We start from the raw sequence: 25,226 nt of genomic DNA, 5'->3' as shown, positions 1-25,226 counted from the left end.
GGGAACTGGGAGAAAACTTGATGGCACCGTTTGAGCCTAGCTCTGCGTGGCTGAGAAACGGCACCCCTCGCCAAGGACTTCCCTAGGTGGCGCCGGCCGGAAATGCAGGCAGAGCCCAAGACTCACGTTAGGACTTTTCTCAGAATGGCCCATCGCAGGGAACCCCAATGTCTTATCTGAAAGCGGGCCCTGTGCCAAGAATCATTGATCATTTTCCTGTTCCTTGGGGAGGAGAGGGGCGCTTCTTTTTCTGAATTCAGGGAATGGTACCTGTTCACTCTTCCCTTCCCAACTTACAAAGTCCCTAATCTTTTCTCCAATTAGAAATCAGATGACCTAATGTGGTATTGTTTTCTTTTAATTGGCCTTATTTGATTAATTGTTTTTAAAGTATAAAAGTCTGTCTACCCCTTTATTCGGACTCCAGGCCCAGGCTGAGGAAGGGGCCTAGCCCCGATTTGTTAGGCAGTTGGCATAAGACATGGATCTGCTCAGAAGATGGGGCCTTGGTTTCCTCAGTCACTCCATGTTTTATCATTACAGTTTTGGCAGTCAGCCAGGTTGAGTCAGAACTGCAACTGCCCTTCCCTTCACTCCCCCCCCCCCATCTCTGGCTGATAGCTTTCTGGAAAAACTCCATAGACCTCTCCCATTAATGTTTTACCAGGGAACTTTTCCTCAGAGGACTGACTCCAGAGGCGGGACTCTTACTCTCAATCCCCACTTCTTTTTTAAAAACTTAATTTAATTTAAAAAAATTTCCATGGTCACATGATTCATGTGCTCTCCCTTCCCTCCCCCCTCCTGAAGCTGACAAGCAATTCCACTGGCTTATACACATATTATTATTTAAAACCTATTCCCTTATAATTCATTTTTGTAGGTGAATAATCTTTTAAAAACCAAAGCCCCCAATCCTATACTCATAAAAACAAGTGATTTTCTTCTGTGTTTCCGCTCCCACAGTTCTTTCTCTGGATGTGGATAGCATCTTTCCCATAAGTCCCTCAGAATTGTCCTGGATCATTGCATTGCTATGAGTAGCAAAGTTGATGACATTTGTCAATCTCTACTTCTGAGTTGAGGTACAGGTTAGGTTTTATTCCCCCTCCTCCATTAGGGCTTGGTAAGTTTGTCCTTGAAATCAGAGCATTTCAGGTTAAACTGGGTTTGGATTCAGTTATTTGGTTTGAACCTCTGGACTTGAGGTGGCCCCCAGAAGGAGGGTGTTTTTGGTTTGCCCCTGGAATTGGGGTATTTTAGTATTTTCTTAAGTTGAGACGAAAGATGAAAGGATTGATTCTACCAATAGGAAGATACCTGCAGGCTTCCCCTCGGATAGATTTTTTTTTTAACCCTTACCTTCCATCTTAGAATGAATACTGTGTATTGGCTCCAAGGCAGAAGAGTGATAAGGGCTAGGCGATGGGGGTTAAGTGACTTGCCCAGGGTCCCACAGCTAGGAAGTGTCTGGGACCAGACTGGAACCCAGGACCTCCCATCTCTACGCCTGGCTCTCAATCCACTGGGCTACCCAGCTGCCCCCTTGGGGGCGCCTCCTTCTTTATATCCTGTCTACATGTCTGTCTTCTCTTTTTATCGACGTGCTTGTTTCTTTGTAAAATGTAGGAAAATCGTTGTCTCGTTTAGTATTGTTTGCAGACTCTGCTACCTTGCTAAAAGGCTGCGGTCTGCTGGGAAAGATGAACGAAGTTTCATACTTGAAGTAGTTGTCCCAGTAAATGGGACTAACTCCCGCTCTAGGCTTTTAGCAAGAGGCTAGGTTATAAGGAGAGGAAAAACACCCTGCAAGCTATCGTCTCTGGCATTGCAACCCTTGACACGGTGGAATGACGGAGATAAAGTCTGTCAAATTTGTCTTAAGGAAAAACGAGAATTAAATTCTGTGAAAGTTTTAGTAGTCAAAAATACTCGGACAATTTCCCCCGAAGATGGACAGCCTACTGTTTCAGTGTGGTGTAGTGAAGGAAGGCAGCTAGTTTGGAGCAATCCCAGAGTAGGGAAAAAAAGGTTTTCAGGGTGGGAAAAAAATGCACTTTGCAGTTTAAATTTACCTGATACTTAACCCTTCCTCGACCATAAAAAGGGAAAAGTCTCGACCCCTGTCTGGCCCTGCTAACCCTTCTTATCTCAGATCAGGATCCTCAATAAAAGTACTGGGAAAAATGCAAGGAAACTGCAGTTACATTCTGAGCTCAGAAACTGTATTAGCTGGGTGCTCTTAAGCAAGCTATTTTATGTTTCTGACCCATAAAGAGGAAAATAATTAAGGCACCCACCTCCCAGGATTATTAGGGTCAGAATAATTCAATGCTTATTCAGTGCCTACCATGGTGACTGGTAGGTGCACGGCAAGCACCATATAACGCTGACCGTGGTCAGTTTTAATTTGTAAGTCAAAGATAATGAAGGGGGCAGCTTCAAATCTGGGTCCTGAAGCCAGGATCCTGGCTTCAAATCTGGCCTCAGACACTTTCTAGCTGCGTGACCCTGGGCAAGTCACTTACTTCACCCCCACTGCCCAGCCCTTACTGCTCTTCTGTCTTGGAACCAATACACAGTATGGATTCTAAGTCAAAGGTGAGGGTTAAACAAAAATGTAATGAAGTTTAACCGTTAGGGAAATATGAGGAAGTTCATACTATTCAAGCCCTCAGTTGTACTAGTGAAATTTTGCTTTTTGAGGTAAAGCCTCTTGGGAATATAATTTCCTATTGTTTCAATGACAGGGTTGGTTGCCTGAATTGTCGTGAATGGTAGAAATAGAGTAGAATACAGAAGTATAGTCTTGCTACTCTAATAGTAGAAAATGGCACGGGCTGCAGTTTGTTACAGGTATCGGACATCTGGCTGTTTGAGCCTGAGAAAAGTTTTGGGGACAACTTTGGCATGGCCTAAGGGGGGGTGCCTCTTGACTCAGTTTCCCCATTGTGCTATTTCCTTGCCGGTCAGCAATTTCTCTACCTGGTCAATCCTGGGCCCAGCTTTTAATGCCCCGTGACTACACGACTGGCTGCAAGATATGACTCATGCTTGGAATCAAACTGAGAGGGAGCTAAGGGGATCTTCCTCGTGATATGACAGATGACTGTGTCCCTCCTCTTCCTTTCAAAGTACATTTCTATAATCAGGGCAGGTGAGCAGTAGAAACTTTGTAAGTATAATACTAGATTTATTCGTTTATAGCTCAATACCGGAACATTTCTGAGTTACTAAAATAGGACGCAAGTATGAAAAAAACCCTTACATTTCCATCTGTATTTGTGGTTATCCTCCTAAGGAGGGACTTATTCAGATGGAGTAACAAGACAAACATGTCATGTAAAAGATTTATAATTAAGTGGAATAGTAAAATTTGGAGAGAGTATCAGGGGTATGTTTTTTCTAAGAACTATATACATAGGGGCAGCTAGGTGGCTCAGTTGGTTGAGAGCCAGGTCTGGAGGTTGGAGTAAAATCTGGTCTCAGACACTTCGTGGCTGTGTGATCCTGGACAAGTCACTTAAGCCCCACTACCACACCCTTCCTGCTCTTTTGGCCTAGAACCAATACTTAGTATTAATTTTAAGAAAGAAAGAAGAGTTGAAAAAAATGATTATATTTATATATACACGGTTGGCTTCCAAATGCACCAAGTATAAAAATTCAGACTTTGTGTATGTCTTAGTTCTCAAAATTGGATGAAAATGTTTACATATAAAGTTGTAGTGATAATTTAGAGAAAGTGAAATTAGTTTCCCCTTCAAAGTATTTGTCTTTGAAAATTGAATTCCACAAGGCAGAAGAGTTCATGTAAATTTTTAAAAATTACCTATCTATTTGTACTAGATATCAATAGATACATAATTATAAATTATGCCATTTAAAAAATCAGACCCTCACAAATTTTTTAAAACTCCTATATATCAGGCATAGAATTTAGATAAAGATAAAAACACTAGTGGTATCTAAAAACTGAACTTTTCTGAAGGTTTGGGTTTGGAAAATGATATTTAAGAGATTGTACCAAATCGTGTTGCCTTATTACTAGCAGAGCTTGGCGGGTTTTATTCGAGGAACCTCCCTGAGTGATTTGGAAGCAGGGAAGCAGAGCCCCCCTCAAAGCTGGTCAGGGAACAAAGACTATGCCAGAATGTGCAAGGGAAGCTATCCAGGGACCAGATGACTACAGGAGACATCTGGGACTCAAAATGAGCTGATTAAATGGTGGGAATGCGTTACTAGGATACGAGAAGACAGTGTCAATTAATATTGATGATCATTTTTGTATGCTTTGGCCTTTGGTTCCTGGTGTTTATGTTTACGGTTTTCTCGGTTGCCTTGGTGCCTTGTGGATCGTCTCAAAATGAGTCCCTGAAATAGTCTGATCTGTAACCTGACCTCGAATTCTGATTCTGATCCCATGTAATCCACAAGATCTCCCAATGCCATGAGGGCATTCTCCCAAATAAAAAATGGGGAAATTATGAGAAAATGGAGGGGATTAGGCCAGCAAGTGGTTAACTGTGGGAAATGAATGAACGCCACTGACTAGCTCGTGCCTCAGTTTCCTTTCTCTTCAGTGACAGGCCTCGTCCAAGATCTGTCTGGTGAGAAAACTTTATTCAATTATGGGAATTGGGAGAAAAGGTGATGGCACCGTTTGAGCCTAGCTCTGCGTGGCTGAGAAACGGCACCCCTCGCCAAGGACCTCACTAGGTGGCGCCGGCCAGAAATGCAGGCAGAGCCCAAGACTCCCGTAAGGACTTTTCTCAGAATGGCCCATCGCAGGGAACCCCAATGTCTTATCTGGAAAAGGGCCCCGTGCCGATCCACAGGTGATCGTTTCCCTGTTCTTTCGATCATGCACGGATCCCTGGGGAGCCTGGATTCAGGGAATTAATTGTATCTGTTCACTCCCCCCTCCCAATTTGCAAAGCCCCTAATCTTTGCGCTAATTAGAAACCAGGTTACCTAAATGATAGTGTTTCCTTTTACTTAATTGGCCTTATTGGCTTACCTGTTCTTAACGTATAGCGGTCTGCCTACCCTTTCATTTGGACTCCGGCCCAAGCTGAGGAAGGGGCACGCTCAGGAGACGGGCCCTGGCCTCCTCAGTCACTGCATCTTTCACTCGGCCCATCCCCCAGGGCCTGTACCCCAAGAAGGCTGGGAACACTAAGCCCACCAGGCCGGCCTAGGCCGCCCGTTCGCCGAGGGCCCGCAGGCTCAGCCCCGCACTCACTGTGACATGCTCGTAGTCCTGGCCCAGCTCGTGCGAGGCGGCCACCACCTCCCGTTCCTGGATCCACTGCTCCAGGTCGTCCAGGTCCCTCCGCAGCTGGCACAGTCGCTGGTGTTCCAGCAGCCGTCCCCGCCGCTCCACGGCCAGCTCCTTCAGGCTGGCATACAGCTTATCCACCTGGGCTTGGCGGATGGTCAGCCGGTCACTGGGGGAGGAGGGAAGGCCAGAGCTGGAGGGAAGCCCAGGCCTGGTCCCTGGGGCTCCCTTTCACCCCTTCCCCCATCTGGATGGCGAGCTCACCCATTCTTTGCCCCCCCATCTCGGCTTCACCCCCTCGGGAGATTCTCAACGGAATGATCTCCTCCAACCCTCGCCTCCACAGGAGGAGCCTGAGGGCAGGCAGGAGGCGAGCCCAGGCCTCTCCTCACCTCTCGGGGTGGTGGTGGTCAATCATGTCCTGGCTGCTGGCCGCCAGCTGGTGGACGGTCTGTGCGTAGTCTATCAAGGCTTGTTCCAGGACCTGGTGCTTCTTGACCTCTGCCTGAGCACTCAGCTCATCCTGGGGAGGGAGGGTACGGGGAGTGAGGGAGGGCAGAGGCCGGCCGGGGATGGGGCCCTCGGCAGGCCTCGGCTCTCACCTTGGCCTTCTCTTGGCCCATCATGTGCAGCTCCTGCTCGCCCATCCAGGCCTCGGCCTCGGCCGCATCGCGGTAGAACTGCTGGGCCCGCAGGGCATCCTGGAGGCGAGCCCCCCGCTGCTCCAGCTCCTGGCCCAGGTGCCTCCACAGCTCCAGGAGCTCGGCCACCCGGGCCCCCAGCTCGGACCCTGCTGCTGCCCCCAGGGCTTGCTGCCGCTCCCTCAGGTCCGCGATGCGGGGCTCGTGGCCCTGGACCTCCTTCTGTAACGTCTGGGGAGGAAGAAGAGGCACCGGACTGCCATGGCAGCCCTGGGCACGGCCTGAGGGCCAGGATCTCCCTGTGCCCTCCACACTCAGCCCAGCCCAGCCCCCCCTCCCGGGGCACCCCAGCTCTCGGGGAAAGCACGTACCTGGTTCTTCTTCATGAGCAGCTGCACGCTGGGCAGGTCTTTGCCGTGCTCTGTGGAGCTGGCCATCGGCAGCCGCTCGGTCACCCACAGCTGGGGGAAGAAGGGCAGTGGCATCAGGGGACAGTGGCAGGGAGGCAGCAGGGGTTCCGGGAGGCCTGGCTCTGGGCGCAGGGGTAGCGGGGCAGAAGCGGGCCAGGGGAGGGTTCTGACCACAGGCCTGAGGCCCAGCCAGCCCTGGGGCCGGCTCCTCCACCCAGCTCTTTGGGGCCTTGGCCCGTCCCAGGAGCCCCCAAGGACTCACGATCTCATCTTCCACGTCCCGATGGAACTGGTGCTGCTCGCGGGAGGCCAGCAGGCGGTTACAGCGCTCCTTCAGAGGCTTGTACAGGGCCCGGAACTTCTCCTCCACAGCCTTGGAGGTCCTCTCCACCTCGCCCGCCCCCCGCTCTTCCTGGGCCAGGGCCATGGCCTGAGCCTGGATGGCTTCCACTTCCTTTTCCCGCACGGCCATCTCTCGTTCCAACATCTGCCGGGCCAGAAGGGGGGCAGCCGTGAGTCTGCGCCACCCGCATCTCCACAGGGTGGCCAAGCAGACCGATTCCCGCCCCAGGGGGAAGCCCGCTTGTCCCCGCCAGTCCCCGCCCCCACCTGTTGCTTCTTCAGGAGAATGTTGACGCTGGTGAGGTCCTTGCCATAGTCATCTGAGTGCAGCTGGGCCTGCAGGGTGCCCAGCCAGCTCTCCAAAGCAGAGCAGCTTTGGGCAAACAGCTCCGCTCGGTTGGCATCAAAGAGGCTGCGGGCTTTGGCCTGGGTGGTGTTTTCCAGTTCATCCCATCGCTTGTGGAGGGTGTCCAGCTTCTCGCAGACCAAGGACTTGAGGTCCGGTTTCTCTGATGTCAGGACCTTTCCTTCCTGGTGGGGGGTTAGGAACAGGGTTAGAGGCCGCCCTGCCAGAGATCTCCGTTACAGAGAGGGAGGCTTAGTGTTCTAGTCCAGCCCTTCCATTTTATAGCTGGGGAAACTGAGGCTGAGGGGGAGGGCCCCCAGGAAGGAAGTGGCAGAACTGTTATCTCCCCCCGGTTCTCTGCCTTCAATGGGACCTTTGTAAGCCCACAAGAGCCGTGCCATGGGGACAGGTCATGGGAGCATCGTGAAGGCCAATCCTCCTCTTTGCCAGCCTGGACCTCCCCCATCCTTCGGGGCCTATCCTGGCATACTTCCTTGAGGGCCCTCTCCCCCCACCCCCACCCCAAACCGGTTTCCCTGAACTCCTGCCACGTTCCCCATCTCTACTGCCCAAGGTAGCCGCTCAGTCCCTGCCTGGCCTGTCTCCAAGGCGACAGCTGTGTCCTGGAGGGTCTTTGGTAGCCCCCAAAACCCAGCAGAGCGCCGAGCATACCACGAGCATGACTGAATCGGCGCCAGTCGTTAAACCCCTTTAGCGCTTTAGAGGGGACATCAGTGAGAGCACGCCTCAGAGGGCCTTGTAGCCACAGTCCCAGGCCCAGGCCGGACACGCGATCCGTACTTTCCTAACGTGCCCCATCCCCAAGACAAATTCATCAACTGCTTGCTAGGTGCCAGGGCTACAGGCAGGGTGGCACAGTGGACAGCCCAGGGCCTGCTGGCCTCAGACTTGTCCTGGCTCTGTGACCTTCTGCCAGACTCAGTTTCCTCATCTGTAAAATGAGGACATTCTCTTTATAAAGCCCTTTACAAGCCCTGGAACACGGTGTGAACGCTGCTAATGGCTGTGATGCCCCATCTAGGAGCCTCTCCCCAAGGCTCAGGCCCTCCACCAGCAGCCCTTCTCTCACTAGCCCAGCTCACTCTCCTGCCCCCTCACCTGGTCAATCTTGTCCAGCCAGTCCTTGTTGGCCGCCAGCTCGGCCATGAACGCCTGGTGTTTCTGCCACTTGGTGTGCAAGTTCCGGGCCTCGTCGTAGGATACATCTTGGGCCGTCAGCATCTTCTCATCGATCCACAACGTCAGCTGGACCAGGCAGGAAAGAGCCATTCAGGAAGGAGGGAGACAGGAGGGCAAGGCAGGGCACAGGGAGGGGGCCAAGAAGAAACGGTCGGAACGGGAAACAAGAGAAAAGGCCTGGGCCGGCCCAGGCACTGACAAGAATGCACATCCCCGGCCGGCCCCGAGCTAGCTCCCGGGGGTACGGAGACTGGGAGACGACGGGCCTTTGGTGTAAACCTTAAAATTTCTTAGACTTATGAATGTTGGAAATTTCCCCATTGGGAAATCTCATACTGGAAAAAATTTCCTACTGATAGTAAGAACTCTATTGGAATGTGAAACCCCTTGGCATGGGAGGATCCTTCTCCTCCCTACCTAAGACTACTTTAGGACAGAAACCTTTTGCTAAACAATGGAAAGGGCTTTGACCTATGCTTAAGCATAGAACAGGAAGTTCTTTGAGTCATGATTGATTTTAGAATTGATACAATAGATACTTGGAATGACAGAACCAGGTCTTGAAACTACAATCTCCACCCTACTCAGAGTAAAAGGATTTAGGAAGGGCTGCAGCAAGGATCAAGATTTAATTATTTGAGAATATGACCTTCAACAGACACGTGCAAAGGGGCAGACCTCTGGGCGGTCCTGGGTTAAGCTAGAGCCACCATTGGCACAGGGAAGACATGGACAGTGATTGGTAGATGTGAGAACTGAGGGGAGGGAACTTAGATGGTTTCCTTAAAGATAGCGGGGTCTGAGGACTAGAGGAGTTAGAGAGGTTTTGCTCTGAGAGGTTGTGCTCTGAGAAGTTTTGCTCTGAAGGAGTCTGAGAGGAGAGAGGTCCTGGAGGGAGAGCTCCTGGAGAGGTCTGAGAGGAGGGCTTGCTCTGAAGGAGGCTGGAGGTGGAGGCCCCTGAGACTGTTTCTCCATTTTGGTCACGTGAGTGATAGGGACTGATCTCTTTTCTTTGCCTCAGCTATCTAAGGGCTTGGGCCTTTTGGCCCAGCCTAAACAGAGGGGATATTTAAGCCCTATTCCCTTCTCTCCCCTCTCTCTCTCTCTCTCTCTCTCTCTCTCTCTCTCTCTCTCTCTCTCTCTCTCTCTCTCTCTCATACCTTTCTTCCTCCTGTTTGTAATTAAAAACTCCATAAAAGGTTGACTGCTGACATGAGTTTTCATTTAGGAATTACATAGCTGAATTCCTTGGCAACCTTAAATTAATATATATCAGTCTTTTAAAGTGATTTCCTTGTCACATTGGGATGAAATCCTAGGTATAGAGAAGTACATACAAAGATGGATAAAGCAGCATTGGGGGGACGAGGAGGGCTCAGCCTTGGGCCAGACCCTTGATTGGCCCCAGCGGTTTAGGGATGATGAAATGGAAGAGGAAGAATGGCCTGGGTGTGGGGGATGGCCAAGGCAGAGACCCAGAGATAGGAGATGGGCCGCTGCACACAGAACTAAGTGGCTTTAGTGGGCCAGGCCTGGAGTCAGGAAGACCCAAGTTCAAATCTGATCTCATTCGACACTTCCTAGGAGGGTGACTCTGGGCAAGTCGCTTCTCCCTGTCTGCCTCAGTTTCCTTATCTGTCAAATGAGCTGGAGAAGGAAATGGCAAACCACTCTAGTTATCTTTGCCAAGACAACTACAGAGACAGTAGTGGCACGCTATGGTCCACAGGGTAAGGAAGGGGAAGAAGAAGCTAGTCTGGAGACATCCCATGGGAGAGCGTGGTTTTTCTTGGGAGCTCCTGGAGCAGGGGAATGGCCCGGCTGGAGCTGGGCTGTAGGGAGATCACTGAGTGGAGGCTGGCCCTAGAAGCCAGGAGGCCAGTGAGGAGCCCACCACACCAGACCAGGGTGGGGATGACAGGAGCCGATTCTGAGTCAGGCTTGACCAGAACCAGGGGAGGCCATCCAGGGCATCTCACAAGGGAGGAAGGGGGGGCTCCTGGGGGTTTTCCTAGCTGTGCCCAGCGTGGCAGGCGCACAGGGGGCAGGGGGTAGCCACGGCAGACCCACCTCATGGCACTCCTGTAAGAAGTGCTGACGCTCTCGGTTGTCACGGAGACGACGGAGAAGCTGCTGGGCGGCCTCCTGGTTCTTGCTGTGCCTGTAATGATGGCAGCTGCCTGTGACCCCCTGGCCTGGCACTGGCTGTGAAAGGTTTCTCCAGACAGACCCCAACACCATCCCTCTGGGTCTCTGCAATAGGGGCACTCCTGCCCGGGGCCCCTGGACTGTGGCTGGCTGTGGGTCCTGGGATCCCCTCCTTGGAGACCACAGCCAAGAAGTAGCTTCCTCCTCTCCTACCCATCCCCAGCTGGCCCGGGGCCTCCCCTCTGCTCCTGACACTGGCTGGCCTTCTCTCCTCATCTTCCTGCCCCTTCCCCTCCGCTCCCCCAGGGCCCAGGCCCGGCAACCTTTTCTCAATCGAGTCCGCCTTCTCCTTGATCTTCTCGGCATGAATGTTGCCACCTGCCACCAACTGACGCCCAGCTTCCAGGAGCCCCCGGATGCGCTCCCCGTTGGCATCCATGGTGCTCATGAAGTCCTCCAGCTTCTTGATGGCGGCATCGGCAGCTTGGAGGGTCCCTGGCATCTCCGTGTGAGACAGCACGTACTCCTGGGGGGAGGGGGAGAGAGAAGAGACATCAGCTCGGGCCTCCTGTAGACTTGGGGACCTGGGCAGGGGGCACCTGGGAAGTGAGCTGCTCTAGGGGGTAGAGGGATGGATTAGCTGTGAGGAAGGTGGGGTGGCAGTGCCCACGTAAGAAGCAGCTGGGATCTGGGCCCTTTGAGGCCTTTCTGATGCTTCTTTATAGATACTACCTCAGAATCTGAATTCAACCTTCCTCCCATTTTGTAGATGAGGAAACTGAGGCAGTGGCGAAGTGATTCGTCCCATCCTGACCTCGGGCCTCCAGACAAAGCAATCTGCTTTGCTGCCTCTTATGGCTTTTTCTGGCATCCCCTACCCCTTCTTGGGCCATTCTAGCCCCTCTTTCTTGGGTTCTGCCCCAGCCTCTCCCTCTCCCTTCTCCTTCCTCCCATTCCCCATTGGAGGTCTGCCTCCTGGGCCCATCTCACCTGGCCACTGAGCACGCCCTCCGCCTGCCGAGCATCCCGCAGAAACCCTTGCAGGCCATGGGCCTGGGCCAGACGGGCCTGGCGGCTCTCCCACATGCGGCCCAGTTCTTCCCAGCCGGTCCCCAGAGCCTCCAGGCGCTGCCTCAGGAAGAGACACTGGGGATCGGCCTGGTCACGGGTCACCTCCTCGCCCACAGCGCGAAGCCGGCTATACTCGCCCTTGGCTCGTTCCACCTCGTCCCGTAAGCCAGCGTGTTGGGCCAGGAGAGCCTCGGCCTCAGGAAGCGTGGCCGGCCCTTCTTCGGAGGCTACGGCCGTTTGGGTGCGGCCCAGCCAGGCCTGGAAGTCATCCAAGCTGCGCAGGAAGTCCTGTAACCGCCGGGCCTCACCCAAGGATTCCTCCCGACGACGCATGGTGGCACGCAGGCCCTCCCAGCCCTCCTGGACCTCGCGGAGCCGGGCCTCGATGGCAGCGGCTTGCGTGGGGTGGCCAGTGGCCAGGGCGTGCGCCTCCTGTGCCAGGGCTCCCACTCGGGTCCCGATGGCCTCCAGGTCCCGTTCTGTGCCAGCCAGCTTACGCTGGAGGGCCAGCACTCCGGCCAGGTCATTGCCCAGGCCCTGGGTGGACTCGATCACTTTGGTCTTTTCCCGCATCCAGGCCTGGGTCTCTGTGCACTCAAGGTGGTAGTTCTGGATGCTCAGGGCCGAGGTCAGGGCTGCCTTCTTGCCATCCGCGAGGGTCCGGAACTGCTGCCACCTTGGAGTGGCGAGGCAGTTGTTTGTGAGTCCAGCCCCAAATGGGCTTCTCTTGCCCCGGCACACACCCCCTCCCTGACGCCCTCGGCTTCTGCCACTTCCTTTTTCTTTCCTCTGGTTCTGCCTCTGCCCTTTCCCTCGCGCCCTGCCTGCCCCTGCCCACCTTCTTGCCTGTCTATCTGCCTGCCTGCCCGTGCCGGCGCTTGGCGGCCCCTCCCTCCGATCTGCTGCCCGGCCCAGGTCACCTGTGGTTGAGTTGCTTCTGGGTGGCGAGGATGCTGTCCCTGCTGGGCGGCTCGGCCTCCAGCAGCTGCTGGGCGATGCTATTGACGGCGGTGACACGGGCGGCCAGAGCATTCATTTCAGGCTCCAGAGTCTCAAACCTGCCAGAATGAGAGCCGAGGTCTGGCTACAGCCCCCCCAGGCTCTCCCACTCTCCCAGGAACCAGGGCCTCCAGGAGGCAGGAGGTCCTCTGTGGGGCCAACCACGGCCAGACCTGTAGGGCGGCTCAGGAAGGAGCGGGGGTGCAGGTAACCGAAATCCCCTGCCTGCCAATCTGCTAACAGTGGTCGTTAGAGGCTCAACATACGGACCTCTGCCAGGGTGGCACGAGGGAACCTGGGGGCCAGAAGCCTCGGAGGCTGCTGGAAAGGCAGGCCAGGGCGCCGGTGAAGCACCTACCTCTGCTGCACCACCTCTAGGTCCTCGAGGCGTTCGGGCAAGGCCAGGCCATTGAGCCACTGTTCCTTCTCGTCCACCCAGAGCCCGCAGGCGCCAGCCTCGCTGAGCATGGTGTAGTGGGCCAGGGCGGCCTCCAGGGCCCGAGCCCGCTCCCCTGCTCTCGCCTGGAGCTCCTGGTAGCGGCGCTCCAGGGTGGGCAGCCAGCCCTGCACCTCCGGGGCGTGGGCCAGGGCGGCCGGCAAGGCTGCGGCCTGTTCCCTCAGTGCATCCAGGGCAGCCCGGTGGCTCCGCATCTCCTCCTCCAGGGCTCGGTGCTGCTTGGCCAAGGCCTGGGTGGAGAACTCGTCGTGGCCCAGCTCTGGGCTGGACACCAGGCGCAGGGCATCCACCAGCCACGTCTCCATGTCATGAGCCTCCGCCTGGAACTGGTAGAGGCTGGAAGCCTGGGCCAGATCCCGGGCCCTCCCTTCGGCCAGGGCCTCGAGGCGCTCCCACTGAGCCTGCAGCTCAGCCCCGCGGGCGGCTGCCTGCTTCGCTCCAGGATGGCCTTCTGCAACCAGCTGATGACCCTGCTCCAGCGTGAGCCTCAGCGGCCCGAGGCGGCCACTCATCTCGTCCCGCAGGGCCGCGTGCTTGCTGAGCAGCCGCAGGACACCGGTGAGGTCGCGGCCCGGCTCCGCCGAAGCCAGGAGGTGCTGTTGTTCTCGGATCCAGGCCTCCGCCTCGCCCACTTCCCACAGGAAGCGCCACAGGCGACGGGACTCCTCCAGCTGGGCCCGCCGGGTGGCTGCCAGCTCGCAGAGCCCATCGTAGCTTTGCTGCAGGGCCTCCACGCGCTGGGACACAAGCTGGGGGTCACACGGCTTATAGCCTGGGGAGGGAAAGGGGAAGAGAGAGCCCTCAGAGCCTCTTCTCACTCCATCCACCTCTCCTCCCGCAGCCAGTCCGTCAACCGGCGCTCCACGCCCCCAGCTTCTGTCCGTCACCTCTCGGCCTCTCACCTGCGCCAGGGTCACTGAACCGAAGGGCCGAGGCGCTGACGGCCCGGACCCGCTCGGCCTGCACGGCAATGTCAGCCTCCACCAGCTCGTGGAGCTGGAGCAGGTCCTCCACTCCGGCCAAGTGCTTGCCCAGGTCCTGAGACTGCAGTCGGCCCTGCACAGAGACATGGGACTTGGGAGCCCTGCCTCTGGCCCTTCCCTTCCATCATCTCCCCTCCTCCATCCCTCTCTTCCCCTCCAGGGGCCCTCCCTGGCTCTCGAGTGTCTCCTTGGAGGCCCTGGCCCGGGGTCTTGCCCCGTCAGCGCCGCTCCTCGTACCCTCATCTCCTCCATCCAGTCCATGAGGTAGAAGAGGTCTTGGAAGACCTTCTGCAGCTCCAGGTTGAGGAGCAGCCGCTCCCGCCGAGCCGCCACCAGCTGCCGCAGGAAGTCCCACAGCCGGGCCACGTTGTGCTGCCGAGCTGCCACCCGCTTGATGTCATGGTAGCGCTCAGCGGCCAGCTCCTCGGCCACGGCCGCCACGGCCTGCACGCGCCCGCTGTAGGCCACGATGTCGGTCTCGATGGCCTCGTGTTTCCGCACCGCGGCCTCCACAGCGGCCAGCTCCAGGCCGAAGTTATCCTGCAGGAGCAGGAGAGAGGCTGGGGGGAGGTCCCCGTGGTCCTGGCCCTGCTGCCCGGGCCCGCTGGCTCCTGAGCTCGGCCTGCCATGCCCCAACTCCTGCTACCCCCATCCTCTTGCCAGCCCAGACCCACCGACCTGGGCCACGAGGCGCTGATTCTCACTGAGCCAGGTCTCCCGCATGGCGGCCTTGCGGTCAAACCGGGCGGCCAGCTGCTCCAGCTTCTCCTGGCGGATCAGCTCTGTACGCAGTGCCAGCTCCCGCTCGTGCTCTGCTTTTTCCAGACGTTCCCAAGCCTGCAAGGATCAGGCCAGGGCAGCTGCAGGGTCGGCAGCAAAGGAAGGGAGCGAGGGACATGGAGAGCCTGGGGACGGCCACCAGGGGCCTCTGGGGACCGGTCCGGGGAGTCTGGCCCTGTGGGGGCGGTCTGACGACGGGTGGTGGCGAGCCGGAGGCACCTTTGTCATGGCGGGGGACGTGTGGGGAGGGGGCGGCCAATCAAGGAGAGCCAGATGGCGGCCGAGCGGCTGCAGGCCCGACAGGATGCTCCCCAGGAGCCCGAGGGATCAGAGCCCTGGCCCAAGCGGGAGACGGGGAGATTCTGTGGAAGCGGTGCCCGGGGAGGCAGGCAACATCCCTTTTTTACACATGGTGGACCCAGGCCGGGCGCAGAAGGGCCTGTGGAGGCAAAGGAGCACCCCCGCCGGCAGACCCACCTTGTTGATGTCCGAGACAAGCCGGCCCTCCCGGGGGGCGTACACCTTCTGGTTGTTGGCCCGGAGCCGACTCTGAATGGTGAACAGCAGGACCTCCAGGTTTCCTTTCTCGGTGAACCTGAGGGCAGGGGGAGAGTGGGCGGTTAGAGTGCGAGGCCTGGCCCCGGAGGAGCAGCGGGCCGGCCCGGCTCGGGCAGCTTACTTGGGCGGTTTCTCCACAGTGCGGTAAGAGTTGAAGGACTGGAGCTGGTTCTGCACGCCACTCAGGGAGTTGGCGAGCTGCCGGTCATTGAGGGTCACGATGGTCTGCTCGATCCACTGCAGCAGCTCTGAGGCCAGCGACTCGTATTTCTCCACCAACCGCTCGGCTTCCAAGGCATAGTCCAGCACCTGGAGGTGGGCAGGAAGGCCTGGGGTGGCACCAGAGTCCCGGAAGCTCTGAGCCTCCTCAGAACGTCCTGCAGGCCCGGCGTCCTGGCGCCCCCCTGCCCGTACCTTGCCAATCCTCTTGCCTTCGACAGCGAGGGCCTTCATCTTGGAGAAGTAGTGGTAGTAGGTAGCCACATAGGTAATGATGGACTTCTCATCAGGCTGGTCCACATTCACATCTGGGAGAAGCCAAGGACACACGGGTGAGGCCCCGGGCCCTCAGGGAGGAGGAGGCGGCGGCCTGGGGCAGAGCAAGGGTCTCCTCGGCCCTCCTGCCTACTGTCCTGGCTCTTGGCCCGCCTTTCAGGCAGGACTGCCGGCCTCTGTTTCACAGGTCAAACTGGCCATTAAGTCATTCCGCCTGAAAGGCCACGGACAAGTTAACAGCGCATTTGCCCAGGGCCCAGGGCACTGGAGCGGCTCGAGGAGAAACAGTGTGGCGACACACTTGGGGAAGAACAGCAGCTTCCCTTGGCTCAGGATGGCCGGCTGTGGCCCGTCCAGCGGGCCGGCAGCCTCCGGGGCTCTCCAGACTCCCCCGGCCTCTCAAGGACACTCGCTGAGGAGCCCGGGACCTCGCCGGGCAGGGTCTGGACAAAGCTGCTTCCCCGCTTCGGCTCAGGGCTCAGTCAGGGCTACTTTCCTAGTGTTCACTGGGGGGCTGGGAAGAAAGCTGCCTGTGGCTCCCCCAAAAGGGAGTCGCTGGAAGGCCTTCACTGGGCCAGTTTTGGCAGAGAGCCCTGACTCCAGGTTTTCTCTCTCGGAGGGCACAGCATGCACATTGTCCTCGGAGGCCAGCAGACCACTTTGGCAGACCCCTGGCACTACCCTACGCCTGCCCCATCACAGTGCACTCTTTAATGGCCTGGATGAGCAGGGACGAGGCCACAGGAATGAACCCTCCACTCGCTTTCCACATCCAGCAGCTCCTTCTCCTCCTTCCCTCCTCCCCACTCCCTGCTCACCCTCCGGGTCCAGCAACTTGGTAAGGCCCAGCTCCTTCTCTGCCAGGTTGAAGACATTCTGTAGGTTGTAGTGGGCATTGCACTTCCGCAGAGACTCAAACTCCAACAAGTCTGGCCTGGATGACAAGGGAAGAAGGGCAATGCCCAGGACCAGTGAGAGCCTGCCGAGGGGCGCCTGGGCCTGCCCTTGAAGTGCCATCCCTCATGACTTCACCACAAGCTGGCTCTTCCCTCCATCCCTTGCCCCACATTTCTCCTTTGCTCCTCTCCATCTGATGTGCTCCCCAACACCTGTTTTGCCTCGTCCCCCCCCCCCAGCTCTCCCCTCCTCCTCACCGGTGTTTATGTACGATGGCATTGAAGGCCAGCCCGTCCCTCCAGCTGGTGGTAAAATTGTGCACGTTGACATTGGGGTACCTGGAAGGAAGGAAGGAATCAGTTGGGCCACGTTCCTTGCCAGGGCTCCCAGGAGCTGCCTTTGTCCCTCCCCCTTGCCAGCCTTTATAAGGAGGAGCAGGAAGGCACACACTGATCCTTCCTCCGTGCCCTTGCCCTCGAGCTGCTCCCTGTGGCTGAGCCTTGCCCTGCCTTACCCTGCTGTCTTCATCTGGCACCACAACAGCAAGGCATCCTTGGCCGACTTCTTCTCCTTGTTGTCTTCTGTTTCCACACTGATGTCCTGAATCTGAGGGGAAAAGGGGGGCTCTCAGGCCCTGCTTGGGGCCAGAACATCTGCTGCCCTTGTCTTGGGCATGGGTGCTTGGCCCAGTGTTCTCCCCTGGTGAGGTCTGCTCACAGAGGAAGGGAAGGGCAATCCCAGACATGGTCGTTCACAGCAGAGACCAACTGGTATTAAATAGGGTACGCTTACATGCAAGGAAGGGGTGGGGAAAGCAGGGTTGGGCATTGCCACATAGTGGGAGGAGGGCTTGGCTTGGGGAAGGTAGAGGAAATGAGAGTCAGAGGTGCATGAGACAGTCCTTTGGGGCAGCTTGCTTCCAAGGGGCACTGAGGGAGCTGGGTTTGGGGCTTGAGGCAGTTATGCCTCCTGTCTCCAGCCTCTCCCCTCTGGGATCTGCGCCCCCATGGCTGGAAGTGCTAAATCAGGACTTGGACCATGCCACCCCCTGGCTCCTGGATCTAATGACTGAGAATTCTGCAATCCTTCCCTGCCTCAACCTCTCTGCCGACCTCTAATCTCACCTCTCTGGCTGCCTTGTGGACATCCCCCAACTGGATGTCCAGCAGCAGACATCTTAAACTGGCCTCGTCCCATTGAACCCTCCCTTCCGTGTTACTGTCGAGGGCACCATCATCTTCTCCTCTCAGGCTCCCGGCCCAAGAGGTGCCCTGCACCCCTCCCTCTCTTCCCTGCCCCCATTTCCTATCTGTGAATCAATCAGCTCAGCAATCTCCAACCTGGCTTACCTCGAAAGCTTTCCCTCAGTTCATTATTTCCCATTTACCGCGGCTTAGACTGGGACTGTCTCTCGCCTCTCTTGGTGAACTTAGCGCAGTGCCTGCCGTATAGCAGGCACTTGGGGCATGTTTGGCATCGCCAGTGCCGAGGGGCGAAGGGGAAAGCGGAGAGGCGGCGGCTGGAGGCGCCGGGTTCTGTGCTTGCGGCATGGAGGGAATCTGAGGGAGGGTCCGTGCGAGGGGCGGGCAGCTACCTGGAAGCGTAAGATGATGGTCCAGACCAGGCCGAGGGTCAGGCGGTGGTTGCCATCCACAATGTCATGGGAGCCCATGTTCTCCAGATGCACCTTCTGCTCCTTCAGGAACTGCAGGGCTTTGTCGACGTTCTCCAGGCAGTGGATGCGCATGCGGCCTTTGGTGGGCTTTGGCTGCGAAGGGACAGGGAGGCCACCAGATCCCCTCACGCGGAGAACCCAGAGCACCGACTCGGCCCCCGTCTAGCCCCGGCATCCCCACCTCTCTGCCTGAAAACGGACCGACCGTTGGGAGCGCGGGGCAGTCAGAATGGAGCCGAAGCCGGGATGGGGTGTGCGGCTTGGGGCAGATGAAGATTCCCCCGGGAATTAACCGGTCTGGACCCGCGTGGGGCAGGAGGGTCGTTCAATGGGCCCCTGTTCCGGGGCAGAGAGCACCCCAGTGCCCGAGCTCTCCCCATGCCCGCTGCTCACCAATGTTTCTCCAGAAAGCACCTCGAGCAGTCTCAGCAGGTTGCGCCCGTCCCGCAGATCGCTGTACAGGTCTCCCACACGGCACGTGACCCTCGCCAGGTGTGAATTCACCCATTTGGTAAACGTTTTCTTCTGCACCGCCTCTCGCTCATCTAGAGGGCACCAATACGGGGTTACCACGGCTCCTCCCACTCAGACCCCAACTCTGAAGGACCTCTGCTAGCCCGGCTTACGGTGGCCAGGCCACGCTGTCCCCCAGGGGAGCCCCAAAGCTCCCTCCCTCCCGCCTTCTCTCGGACCCTCGCCATCCTCCGTCACTCACAAAGCAACAGAATCCGAAGGCCTCTGGGAGGTCACGAAACCCAGCCCCACCTTCTACAGATGAAGAGACTGGCCCAGCGCAGGCTCTGACCTGTCCGAGGCACACCAGCTCAGTTATCTCCTCCTCCTTTCCTTTCCAACTCTGCCCTTCCTTCCGTCTGAGCAGCCAGGGCTAGGCCACAGGGCGTAAGACCCAGGGAGGCAGTGTCTGAGGGCAGCTTGGAACCCTGGACCTCCCAGCTCAAGGCCTGCTGCTCCACGGGGCTCCCTAGCTAGCCCGACTCGCTCACTCTTGACTCCCGGCTCTGTCTCAGGGGCCCACACACAAGCCCACAAGCACCGTGCCAAGAGGGCCCTCTGAGGTCCTCTAGACCCACATTCCCATTTTACAGATCAAGAAACCAAGATTCAGAGACAGGTTAAAGAACGCCACTTGACCCAGGTCACCCTTGGAGTCATCCTTCCTGCCTGTTCCGCATCGATTGATCGCAGTTATATTGCTACCCCCCCCCCCCCCCCCCAGCAAAACAGAAGCTCATTTTGTCGGTACTGCTCCAGTGCCTTGTGTGCTGAATTGATCTCATGAATAAAAATGACTGATGAGAAGGAAACAAGGGAGACTAAAGCAACTTGGTGGGGAGGGAGATCAAGAGCTATTTCATAATAAATAGTCTGTAAATGCAGGAAGGGCCAGTGTGACAGTGGGAAAAGTCTTGCACTTGGTGTCCGTAGAGACCTGGGTTCAAATCCCCCTCAGACATGGGTGAGTCATTCATCTTCCTGAGCCTCAGTTTCCTTATCTGCATAATGGGGATAATCACACGTTGAGCCCTTCACCATCAGGGTTGTAGTGAGGCTCATATGAGATAATGCAGGGAAAGCCCTTTGTCATCCTCAAAGCCCCGAGAACCATGGGCAATTAGGGTGACTGGCGATGCTGGACTGTCCTCCCCGAGGCCCTGAAGTCAAGGGCTGGTCTTAAATGGCAAGGAGCAGTCAGGCAGTCATTAGGGAGCCTTCACTAACCCCGGACACTGTCAAACAGGATCCCTAGAGAAGCTGGAGAAGCGCCTTCTCCTCTGGGGATGTTCATGAAAGAGGGTCCCCTCCAAGCCTGGCGGGGAGGGGGGGCCTTTGGAGGCCGAGGCGGGCTCTCTCCTCCAAGGGGCTGCGGAAGTTCCTCTCGGCCGGCCATTTCATGGGGATGCATGGGGGGGTCACCTCCCTCTCTCCCCTTTTTCTTGGATAAGGGGAAAGGCAGAGCCTGGGCCATCCGGGCTCCTCCCAGAAGCTCGGCTTCAGTCTCCCCGGTCCCTCCCTGTCTTGAAGTGTCAGGAAAGTAAACCATCAAGGTCAGCCGGAGACTAGCCATTCTCATTGCCTTGTCCACGGTCGGAGGGGTGCAGCCCCAGGATCTGGGAGGCATCGGGGGTCGGGAAGCCCTAGGATCGAGTCCTGCTCCCTCTCACCTGACCCCCCTCCAAAGTGATGACCTTCTTTATTGCTCCATCACTCCCCCCATCGGGGATCCAGTGAGAGGCTCTGAAGATCCCTCGCCCCCAGAAACCCGAGAGGAGAGACTGGACTCCAGGGCAGCTGGACCAGGGCTCTCTGCCGTCCAGAGCCCAGCGTGGGCCTTATCCAACCCGGCCCACCGGGGTCAGAGCCAGTTCAGGTCAGGAGGAAGAGCAAAAGCCTTCAAAACAGACCGTGGAGGAGGAGAGGCAGAGCCCTGGCTCGTCATTAAACATCCATACGGTGTGAGGCTTCCTGGGCTGACAGACACACCCAGAACTCCAACAAGGACACAGATGTAGACCATGCCAAAGGCTCCCTCCCTTGCACACACAGGCACACACACACGTACACACAGGCACACACACTCACACACACACTCACACGCTCACACACAGACACACACACACACTCACTCACACACACAGGCACACACACACGTACACACAGGCACACACACACGTACACACAGGCACACACACACGCTCACACACAGGCACACACACTCACACACACGCGCGCACACACACACACACACACACGCTCACACACGCACACCCTCTCAGTTCTCTGGGGCCCCTCTTCTTCTCCACGCAGGGGCTCCTCACCCACACCTGAATCTGGCGTCTCCCGGCGGGGCGGCCACAGACACATATGCTCTGGCTCGGACGCCTTCTCGCCCGCCACAACCTAGGGTCCCTCCACACGGACAGCCCGGCGATCGAGGGCTGGCCAGTGCGTGGCCCAATGCATGGCAGCCCTGGCTCCCCCCTCCATGGCAGGACCCTCACCTTGAAGCTGTTTGAACCGTCCTTCCAGCACGTTGGCGTACTGAGCGGGGTTAATGAAGGCAGCCGGGGAGAGCAGGGGGCTCCCTGGCCGAGCCCCTTCCCCAGCCTCGCAGTGGGGCTCCCCCGGCCCACTGAGGCCATTTCCCATCAGCCCGTTGCCATTCATGCTGCGGCTGCGTCCTACAGAGCCCGGGGCCCAGAGTCCATGCTCCCCGCCAGGGGCACAAGTTGCGTTCGGCTTCCCTGGGGGTCCTGGGTAGGGAACGGAGGGCTCGGGGGAGTCTGAGCTGCTGCTGCTGCTGCTGGCGGCCAGGCAGAAGGGGGCACACCTGGCTGAGCTGTCTGGCAGGCAGGGGCAGAGCCGAGGAAGCTCCAGACAAACAGGTTGGACAGCGGTGGGGGCGGGGGAGGGGAGGAGGCGGGGCTGAGTGGGGCGGGGGCTGGCCAGGCCCTGCAGGGGAGGAGGGATCTGGGAGCACCCTAGGACGGCTTCTCATCTGGCCGGCCTCTTCCCAGATCACGAGATGTCTGAGAAGCCCCTGAATGAGAGAGCGGCCTGACCGGGCCACTGTCCCACATGGGCCTGGCAGAGGAAGGGTGCACCTTGAGGACCCCTTCCTGGGCCACCGGCTCCCTCTGCCCCTCTGGCTTCCAGGAGGGGGGCAGCTTCCAGCCTGGCAGGGCCTTGGGGTTTCCCTGACAGATTGTGGAGGGTTCAGCTCCCATTCCTCCCCCGCCCCTCGCGGCTCCTTCTCCACCCACTTCTGTCTCCCTTGGCAGAGCCCTGCCCTGGCCTGGGGCCCTCGCACTCAGTGCCACTCCCCACAGTTCCCACTCCAGCAGGCGGACAGCAAAGGAGTCTGGGACAAGCAGACTCTCCTTCCCACAGGGGGGCTTCCTGCCCGCCTTCTCCTACAGAAGCAGGCTGGGGGGGGAACCCTACAGCCCGCCCCTTGGACTTAGCCTCGGACCACGGGAGCCCCCACAGGAAGGTCTCTTGGGGCCCCCACTGGGCAGGTGGGGTGTGGGGGGGGACAGGGCCTGGAGCTGCTTTCTTGTTGCCATGACAACTGGGGCCAGGAACGCAGCAGGGCCTGTCCGGCAGGTCTGCTGATGCTCCGAGGAGCCAGAGGGGAGGTCAGGGGCCAGAGGGGAGGGCAGGGGCCAGGATGGTCTGGGGAACGGAGCAGAGGAAAGGCAGAAGGGAGAGGCAGCCGAGGGCACAGGTGGAGGGGGTTGATGGACCAGGTAGGGAGATGAGGGCAGGCAGACGGCGATCCAGGGAGAATCAAATAGGGGATGGGGGGGGGGGCATGGAACTAGAAACAGCAAAAGGCCAGACTGGTGATTGGGAGGGAGAGAGGCCCCACCCTGCTGGGCAGAGGGCCGGCCCAGCCCCTCCCGGTCAGCCCCAAGGCTGGGGGGCATCCGCGGCCTGGGAAGCCGGATTCTGGCAGCATGTGGAGGCCCAGGCCCTTCTCTCTGCTGGAGCTGGCTCCTTCCCGGGCCCCCCAGGTCAGAGAACCCACCTGCCAGAGCCTTGATCCGGGAGCGCTCGAAGAGCCGGGCCGAGCTGCTCTCGCTGTCCCACTCCACGTCAGACAGCTCCCAGCGGTTATTGACGTCGCTGTACTGGCCCTGGATCTCCAAGCTGTCGAAGTCCGTGGGGGACTGCAGGGTGCTGCTCATGGTGGCGGAGGGCTCTGGGTCCTGTGGGAAGAGCAGCGGGCAGACCAGGGCCGCCTTGAGGCTCGCCACAGGAGGCCTACAAGCCCGTCCCAGACAGTCAGGGACAAGTACCAGACACTGCCTGGCAACTCGAGGCCTACCCACACCTGACTCAGCTTGGGAAGAGAAAGAAGGACGGAGGAGGAGGGAGGGGGAGAGAGCAGCAGAGCATTTGTTTCTTTAAACCCTCCCTTTCCATCTTGGAATCCGTACTGTGTTTTGGTTCCAAGACAAATCAATGAGGCTTAAGTGACTTTTCCAGGGTGACCCAGCCAGGAAGTATCAGAGGCCAGATTAGAACCCAGGACCTCCCGCCTCTAGGCATGGCTCTCAATCTAGGAGTCGCCCAGCCACTCCCAGAATAAGCATTTACTAAGCCTTTCCCAGGCTGAGCCCTGGAGATACAAACTGAAGACAGCTCCTGCCTTCAAGGAGTCCCATTCCTGGAGGAGTTAACCCAGGGAGAGTTTCAGCTCCTGGTCAGAAGGGAAAGCCCATGACCCTTAGGGGGCAGCAGCGAGGGCAGGGCAGGCCTCCTTCAAGGGCATTTCCACGGATGCTGAGCCATGGGCCAGTGCCAAGGACTTTGGTGGCGAGAACTTTAATGGAAGTTAATCTTCAAACTTGCATCTCCCTCCCCTCGCTGTCCACTCCGTCTTCATTTGCAAGTCTTCCGGCACTGATGATCATCGGGCACCTCTCCCGAGCTGGACTCCTTGGTTTATGTGCCAGGACGAAATAAGGACAAGACCCCCCCCCCCCGGGCAATGTGCCAAGAGGAATCAACAGTGGGAACCGGGGTGGACAGGGAGAGGCGGAGGTCTATCCTGGGCCTGGGGGCAGCAGCAGAGTGACGGAGGGCAAGGAAGGCCGCAGGACAGAAGAACGGCCAGAGGCAGCCCAGCGGTCAGAGCGCCAGGCTGGAGTCCGGAGACCCTGGGCTCAAATCTGACCTCAGACACTTCCTTGCGGTGGCCCCCTGGCTAGCCCCGACAGCCTAGCCCTTGCTACTTTTTGGTTTTAGAACCGATGCTAAAAAAGAGCTGAAGGGGGCTTAGACCTGTGGTTCCCGCAGACAAGAGGCCCTGGAAACAAGTCCCTGCACCTGTGGAGGTAGCCAGTAATATTTACGGCCCTTTCTTTGAGCCCCACAGGGTTCCTCCTCAGGAATCAGGGCTACTGTTCTCTTCTAGGACCCCAGGCCTAGGCTGCTGATGAGTAAACCGTGTGGCCAGCTCCGTGGTCTTGCCAGGGAGCCTCAGGACTTTTTCAAACAAATATTTTTCTCCTCAAAACAGACATGTGAATTTCTTCCACTCCCACTGGTTCATCAGACAGTCCCTCCCAAGGTCCAGTACAAACCAGTGACTTAATGCAAACATATATTAAATGGCTACTATGTGCCAGGTTCCGGCTAGGTTCTAGGATTCAAAGATAAGAGAGTTCCTGCCCTCAAGGAACTGACGTTCTTCTAAGAGATAACAGCTCCCAGATAAGTCAAGATAAACTCATTGGAGGAGAAACAGCAAGCGGAGGGGCATCAGAGAAAGCCCGGTGTTAGGGTGACCCAGTAAGTCAGCCGAGTCTTGAAGGGGGTCCAAAATGGAGGGGACCTTGGCTCCCCCTTGACTCCAGCCTCTGAGACCTTGTTCATCCTTCCCCCACAAGTCAGCATCCAAGGCTGCCCAAACACGAGAATGAGACTGCAACTCAGGGCGAGACCACCTCTTCTAGAAGTGCAAAGGGGTGAGGGGTCTCGAGAACAGGGTGTGTGTAGGGCATGGGGAGGCCATCAGACACCAAGAGGTTCCCAGGGATGGGCCCGGCTTTGTGGGAGAGGGCTGTTGGAGACAAGGCCGCTGGGAGCAGCCTCAGGGAAGGGGCTTGATCCGTCAGCAGAGGCTGCGTGAGCCTGGGCAGGAAGAGACCGAAGATGGCTCTTTCTTCCCCAAATCCCCCTTGTACCCGAAGGCCCTGCCTGCCCTCGTTGGATCTGTAAATATTGACACAGACATCAGCATCAGGCCAGAGCAAAGGCTGCTGGGGACATGGGAGCCACATGATCCATCTGCCTGCTTAGGAAGCAAAGACCTAACCACAGTCTCTCCCCCTTCTGCTTTTAACCCTTACCGTCTGCCTTACAATTGCTATGAAGTGTCAGCCCTAAGGATGCGGTGATTGGGGTCGAGTGACTT

General features: G+C 57.6%; 1 protein-coding gene across 4 annotated transcripts in view; it reads right to left on the bottom strand.

Annotated features, from left to right (window-relative positions):
- The window catches only part of SPTBN2 (spectrin beta, non-erythrocytic 2), a 46,004-nt gene that overhangs the window by 6,417 nt on the left and 14,361 nt on the right, over positions 1 to 25,226 (bottom strand). For 3 of the 4 annotated variants that reach the window (XM_056801256.1, XM_016425366.2, XM_056801257.1), the window contains 24 exons: positions 22,833 to 23,013; positions 18,677 to 18,828; positions 18,203 to 18,376; positions 17,123 to 17,214; positions 16,866 to 16,946; positions 16,530 to 16,645; positions 15,631 to 15,743; positions 15,338 to 15,525; positions 15,136 to 15,253; positions 14,557 to 14,715; positions 14,116 to 14,418; positions 13,798 to 13,951; positions 12,797 to 13,667; positions 12,360 to 12,497; positions 11,359 to 12,115; positions 10,692 to 10,894; positions 10,291 to 10,381; positions 8,140 to 8,286; positions 6,942 to 7,205; positions 6,595 to 6,819; positions 6,294 to 6,383; positions 5,884 to 6,153; positions 5,674 to 5,804; positions 5,246 to 5,450 (listed from right to left, as the gene is read on the bottom strand). In XM_056801256.1, coding sequence (XP_056657234.1) covers positions 5,246 to 5,450; positions 5,674 to 5,804; positions 5,884 to 6,153; positions 6,294 to 6,383; positions 6,595 to 6,819; positions 6,942 to 7,205; positions 8,140 to 8,286; positions 10,291 to 10,381; positions 10,692 to 10,894; positions 11,359 to 12,115; positions 12,360 to 12,497; positions 12,797 to 13,667; positions 13,798 to 13,951; positions 14,116 to 14,418; positions 14,557 to 14,715; positions 15,136 to 15,253; positions 15,338 to 15,525; positions 15,631 to 15,743; positions 16,530 to 16,645; positions 16,866 to 16,946; positions 17,123 to 17,214; positions 18,203 to 18,376; positions 18,677 to 18,828; positions 22,833 to 22,992 — 5,202 coding nt within the window. In that variant the 5' untranslated portion in view covers positions 22,993 to 23,013. Of the gene's footprint in view, positions 1 to 5,245; positions 5,451 to 5,673; positions 5,805 to 5,883; positions 6,154 to 6,293; positions 6,384 to 6,594; positions 6,820 to 6,941; positions 7,206 to 8,139; positions 8,287 to 10,290; positions 10,382 to 10,691; positions 10,895 to 11,358; positions 12,116 to 12,359; positions 12,498 to 12,796; positions 13,668 to 13,797; positions 13,952 to 14,115; positions 14,419 to 14,556; positions 14,716 to 15,135; positions 15,254 to 15,337; positions 15,526 to 15,630; positions 15,744 to 16,529; positions 16,646 to 16,865; positions 16,947 to 17,122; positions 17,215 to 18,202; positions 18,377 to 18,676; positions 18,829 to 21,303; positions 21,653 to 22,832; positions 23,014 to 25,226 lie in introns of those variants that run through there. The other variant, XM_056801255.1, reaches the window with a different exon arrangement.

Source organism: Monodelphis domestica, chromosome 6 (assembly GCF_027887165.1).
Source record: "Monodelphis domestica isolate mMonDom1 chromosome 6, mMonDom1.pri, whole genome shotgun sequence".
Taxonomy (NCBI): domain Eukaryota; kingdom Metazoa; phylum Chordata; class Mammalia; order Didelphimorphia; family Didelphidae; genus Monodelphis; species Monodelphis domestica.
The sequence above is the reverse complement of the archived record's forward strand: the minus strand, read 5'-3'. Positions and strand labels throughout refer to the sequence as shown.